General features: G+C 38.1%; 1 protein-coding gene across 1 annotated transcript; it reads right to left on the reverse strand.

The window, feature by feature from the left end:
• Positions 1-195: 195 nt before the first annotated feature.
• On the reverse strand, positions 196-5,390 carry LOC107044484 (signal recognition particle subunit SRP72). The gene is made up of 5 exons (XM_015266374.1): positions 5,225-5,390; positions 4,915-5,032; positions 4,362-4,617; positions 2,143-2,881; positions 196-1,210 (listed from the first exon to the last, which is right to left on the reverse strand). The coding sequence occupies exons 1-5, from the start codon at positions 5,322-5,324 to the stop codon at positions 447-449; spliced, it is 1,977 nt and encodes a 658-aa protein (XP_015121860.1). The 5' UTR covers positions 5,325-5,390; the 3' UTR covers positions 196-446.
• Positions 5,391-6,000: the final 610 nt, after the last annotated feature.

A 6,000-nucleotide genomic window follows, 5' to 3' on the forward strand; every position in this document is an offset into this window, starting at 1 on the left:
CCGGTGGTATTTTACTTGCCCAACCCTGGTTATATGGAACACATGTGCAGTGTTGCCGTATGATCATTAGAGGTTAGACCGACGAGAGTCAAGTGTGAAATTGAATAAAATATTGTTCGCAATATTCATTGAAGAAATTCCCGAAAAAATGTATTCAGCAATGAAAAATCCGAAAAAGTATGGGGACAGCAAGATTTTCGACAAAACTGAAATCTTGCTAGAAAAAAAGTTGCCAATTTGAACGAAATACTTGGATATCCTTAAGCCGTGGGGAGCTCGACTGCACATATAATTATCTTCCTAGTGAGTGCTTCAGGACTGAATGTCTTGTTTTGTAGTTGAGGAAATTTTCTGCAAAAGACATTGTCTCTTAAAAGCAATCATTCTCGAAATTAATCCCTGTACTCCCCTCCGTCTTGATTACCTCCATTTTCTGCGTCAACCCTTTACCATTTCCCCCCTTTTTTCTTCTTTTTCTGTTGGACCTTCCTCTGCTGCTGCCTGGGCCCAGAGCTCTCCACAGCCGGGCTCTGTCGGGGATTCGGCGAAGGTTTAGCATTCACTGGCATCTTCGTAATATCATAAAGATCACTACCACCAGCAGCAGCCCCTTGTGTCCCTTTCATCGTAGCATCCCTATTCCGCCGGTCCCTCTTCTTCCTGAAGCCACTTCTCTCATGTCTGGGCAACCACCTCTCAGGATCCGGTGCACTACTGGCATCATAGTTCTTCGGCAAATTCCCCTTACGTTTCCTCTTATTCTTCTTCCTTTCCCTCTCTCCACTCGTCCCAGTTCCGATTTTTCCTGGAGAAGGTTCCACCTTTTTCTTGACTACCTTCATCCCAATGACCCAATTACTAGTTTCCAACGCGTCGACATCGATCGCCTCAGCAAGATGGTCCAGTGGAGGTAATTGTTTCGATAAAGCTTGAGCTTTCGCTGGAGAGAATTGAGCGTAAGCGACCACCAACTGCGCCAGCGTCTTGGTGTCCAATGGAGAAGCTTCCAAGAGAGATTCTAAACTTGCGGCAGCAACTTTGACTTCACCTCCTCGAAGGTGGAAGTTCGCTGCCTGTCTCCATAGCATTCCGAGGTTTCCAGTGTTCTCCTTATTTGATTTGTAATGACTAACCGCTTCTTTCAGAACTGCCGAGGCCTTTTCTCGATTGTTCTCAGCCATATGAAGTGTCACCAAGGCACTGACAATACCTGTCGGAATAACGGTATTGAGAATTACATTGTTCGTAGAGGATGTGGTCAGTATAAGATTTAAATGATTCACTATTTAATCAGTAGTAAAATGAATTGAGTCTATTTCTCTAATAGTTCAACCATGTCTGATTAGAAACGGTATATAATATAGTAGGATTCCATTGCAGAGAATTCGAAGATACCTTATAGGAAATGGAATTTACAATAAAGAAAAGGTTCATGAAGGATTCTGGAAAGATTTTCATCTGACGTTCCAGCCTCTTCTGCAGTAATCCAAAATTCCTATAAACTTTCTAATGAAAAGTTCGATTCTCATTACAAGTCTAGTTTTCACGGTTAGGAATTTTTGTCAGGATTTTTGTTCTGAATCTTCATTCAAAATCCAGAGGCTTTTGGCTTTAAAAAATCATATAGATTTCTTCATTAAATTATGAGAAAATCAATGAAAACTGTAAATTTTAGATGAATGAAATCATTTAATGGAGAATTGCTAAAATTGGAAAAATTTAGGTGAATGTATCCATGAATTTAAAATTACTTGAACATTCAGTTCATTTCGGTACTGAATATTCAGATTCAATCGAGATCTAAACGAGTTACTTGACATTTATGAATTCACACGCACTTTACATAGAACTTAACAGATTATAAACTTTTAATCATATACATGGAATTCATTGTCACTCTTGAAATTCCAATTGTTTTAAAGCAGTATTGTAAAATTCATGCCTATCATCTTTTCTACCATCACTATGTAAGTATCTACGATATATTCACTTCTTTTTTCTGTAGGTAACCATTCCTTATAAATATCAAATGAGAATGCTTGGCTAAAGGCCCTCGGTCGGTGGCCAGTTGCAAGTTCTTACATGATATTGCAAAAATGGTTGTTAAAAATAAAATGGAAACAGATATTTTTGGCATATTACCTGGAAGTGCTTTATGATTAGGATTCAAATTCTCCAATATTTCGATCGCTTCTTTCCGGTCTCCATGAGATAGAAGTAATTGAACACATGCTAGTTTCATTGATAGATCTTTGTTGCTGGATTGTTTCAGGAGAATCGTCACAGCTTCTTTTACCTTGCCCTCTTTACTCAGTTGAACTGCCCGGACAAATGTCGCTTCCGCTGACATCTCAGGGTGGTCCTTGATGAGTTTCTTGCAGAGTTGTTGGCAGTGGTCTCCTTGGTTCGTGTACAGAGCGAGGAGACATTGATTGTAGGCGACGCTGCGACGCTGGCAAGATATCAGCTTGTGCTCCAGACCTTCATGGGTCGCCGATTTCATACGTTTTTTACTGTCGAAAACGTTCTGGTCCTTGTTCAGAGTTACTAAATTGTTGCTCGCAACTGCTACGAGAGCTATGTCATCGGGTTTTGCTTTCAAAGCGTTGGAGTAAAGGGCTTGGGCTTCCTTCTCACGTCCTTGGAGCTGGAGACAATAGCCCAATTGGACTCTGATTATTCCGAGTTCATCTTCGATTTCTTCTTCGGTGGCACCGTCCTCTTCTAGGGCTTCTTTGCACATGTTCTCAGCCAGACGAAGCTTCTTTTCAGCTTCAATCAGGTTTGAACGATCCCCTTGAACTCCCTTGGCGACCAGACGACATGCTGCGTTGTAGGTGAGCTCGTACGTGTGGTCTCGAAGTTCGGGGATATCGATGCTCTGTTGAGTTGAATTGAAAAATCTATTAGGATAATGATAGGTCATTGGCTTTATTAATTTCATGTTAGTACATATATCTGGCGATGTGGGTTAAATTTTCCTCTGATTGATTAGGAATTCAGGTGCAAGGGCTAATTGAATTTGAATTGAAAATTGATACAGTGGAAGATATATCTTTTAATCCATAGAAAATGGAGGTTTTTCGACCAACATCGCCTTTTAAACTATTACGAAAGGTGGGTTACGAGAGAATTCAATCACAAAATCACAGGCGATCTTATGGGAGATACATAGGAAATGTTAATATCTCTTTAAACAAATTTAAATTTTTTAGATATGACAAAGAAAGGTATTAATCTCAAATCCTTGATTAATTTTTGAATACACACGATATTATATTATAAGAAAAAAATTAGAAGTGTATTTATCGGTTTCTGCCATCAATAAATTGATGGAAGGCTTCCAAATGGTCCCGTTTTGGCTATTTGATCAATTCTTATGAGCTAAATAAAATCGGTTGAACAGTTTTTGAGATATTCGAGAACCTAGATTTTGATACGAAGTTGAATATTTCCTACACTAACTATCCGATTCAGCGCATCTTCAATAACAATTATTTAGAGTGTTGAGAGGAAACTTCATGCCAAACGTTAAGTTAATATGTCGTTTTTTTCAAAAGTTGGAGTGCAAACAATCATTTTGAACCAAAAAACAAAAAACAGAAATATCTTTGAAATTTTTCACGAACGGGTATGCATGTTTCGATTGATTGAGGTAAAAGACATCGAAGCCAATATGTTGAAAATATTAAAATCGGTTGAATAGTTTTCGAGATAGTTGCGAATAACAATTTGAAAACAAATGATGATTTCTCCAAAATGGGTGAATCGATTGGGCTGAAATCAAACACAAGTCAGTCTTCATTGATACCTATAATCTGACAAGATTTGAGATTTTTTGGACTTATTTCAGTCGTTTAATTCACCAATTTTCTAAAAGATGACCACCAGGCCGAGAGGTGCACATACACACATGGTCGGCAAACTTCATATTTTACATTTTCCCATTTTACTATTCTACGTTATTTGCAGGTGAAATGAGAAAATTAAAAAATAACCCAAAAGAGAATAAAACAATTAAATATATTGCCCATAGTTGCTCATTTTCGGGTTCACAATAGTTATTTTCATCACAAGGTCCACAAAGTATTTTCTGACGAATGTGCCTTTGTAGGCCGAGTCGAAGGCGAGGCCTATAATCACATTCGTCAGAAAATACTTTTGGACCGTGTGATGAATGCAATTTTTCGTCAGAAGGCCCGTAAACCGCGATCTAACCGAGCGAAGCGAGGTTAGAATCGCGGTTTACCGGGCCTTCTCACGAAAAATAAGTTATCAATATTTCGATTTAACAGTTTTACTTTGTGTGAGAATAACGTGGAAAACGAGGAAATTTCTTAATGAATATGAAAAAAACTTACAGAGCCTTCTGCGGTGAGATTTACCAGTACTGCCGCTAAATTTGTCTCCCTCTCATCCTCATAATCATCACTGGAGTTCTTTATTATGTCTCGATAGACCGAGAAGCAATCCTCATATTTCTCGAGACGATAAAGGATCTGAGCCTTGAGTTCCTTGATTTTTAGACATGGATTTTGGATATTTGAGACAACTTTGAGAGACTCGGCCACTTGATTCAGACGATATAGGCAGTAAGCTTTTTCAAACTCCAAATGACTAATCAAGATAATAAGTCATTCATTAGTTCATCATTTTGAAAAACTATAGAAATCTTTTAGAGAAAAAGAAAATGTAACCACTCGAATATGATTGTCTTATAAGTCATCTAATTATCTTAACAAATAATTACTAAAGAGAAAAATACTGAAAGATTTTTTTGTAATTGAAGAATTTGATAAACGTCATATAATAAATCCACCCGTTGAAAGAGATATTGACATTTAGAAAACATGAAAAATCAATTTATTACGTTGTACCACTCCATCAATTATTTCATATAATTCGAATACTTACATGGAGATTTTTGGATTTTTCGCAATTAATTGAAGCGCATCATTGAACTTTGATAATTGTATAAGGCAAATAACTTTGCAGTGAATCGCTGCATCTTCATCTTGAAATATTCCCAAAACTATAAAACGAACAAAAAATTGATATTATCATGAGAAATTTTCTCAGCCCTCTTATTCTTATCTTTTTAATCGAAGAATTGCTCCCAAATGTGGTTAGGTATACCTTAGCCATATTGTCGACAACTTTCTCATGTATTCATTAACTCATACATGACGACAATTGTTTTGTAATGGGGGGAGAATTTACTTACTTCTATTAGCGACTTTTAACGCTCTTTCGTATTCACCATGACGTCCGAATTTATTCAATTCGACGTATAAACTCGGGAGATTATTCTCTTTCGAAACCATATTGACTGATATTGACTATTTTACTGAACTGACACTTGGAGCCAAAGAGGATTGACTAAAGTAGAGGCTCAGATCTCGGGGTTGGACTGACCCCAAGCCAAAAGTAGTTCGACCCCAACGGAGGGATGCCGCCACGGTCGAATCTGACGGCTGGGCGAACTGCCTGTGCAGGTAACTCGGCAGTAGCAGTCCCGCTGTCACAGGGATAGTTTTGGAGGGGAATTTATGTCCTCCTCGCCCTCAGCATGTTCTTAATGTTTTTCAGGTGATTCATTTGCTGGCTAATTAATATTAAGGAATGAAACACAGAGGGTGTGACGGAGAATTAAATTCCCCATCAATCGATCCCCGTTGCATCCCTTAATCTCTGTAACAAAAAAATACAAACTACGACAAAGTCATGGGCCAGTGAGAAAAATAATTTTCTTCTCGGCGCACAGTGACTTTCCACCATACGCTGTGGAATTAAAAATTCACTTCTCCCCTCCTAATTGAGATTGAGGGATGAAAAAAGAGTAGTTCAATGGAGAATTAAATTCCCCACCAACTGACCCTCTTTCATCCCTTAATCTCTGTGAAAAATGGAAGAAACTGTCATGGAAATAACAGCGCAGTAAGAAAAATAATTGTTTTGCGGCGCACAGTGACTCCCGGTAATTAAAAATTCACTTCTCCC

Source organism: Diachasma alloeum, unplaced genomic scaffold (genome assembly GCF_001412515.2).
Source record: "Diachasma alloeum isolate Michigan unplaced genomic scaffold, Dall2.0 Dall_scaffold_00747, whole genome shotgun sequence".
NCBI classification, from domain to species: Eukaryota; Metazoa; Arthropoda; class Insecta; order Hymenoptera; family Braconidae; genus Diachasma; species Diachasma alloeum.

Coding starts and splice junctions, on each gene's coding strand:
- LOC107044484 (XM_015266374.1), bottom strand. CDS start 5,324: ATGGTTTCGAAAGAGAATAATCTCCCGAGTTTATACGTCGAATTGAAT. Junction 2,882..4,361: donor ATCTCACCGCAGAAGGCTCT/GTAAGTTTTTTT, acceptor TCAACTCAACAG/AGCATCGATATCCCCGAACT. Junction 1,211..2,142: donor TAATCATAAAGCACTTCCAG/GTAATATGCCAA, acceptor TTATTCCGACAG/GTATTGTCAGTGCCTTGGTG.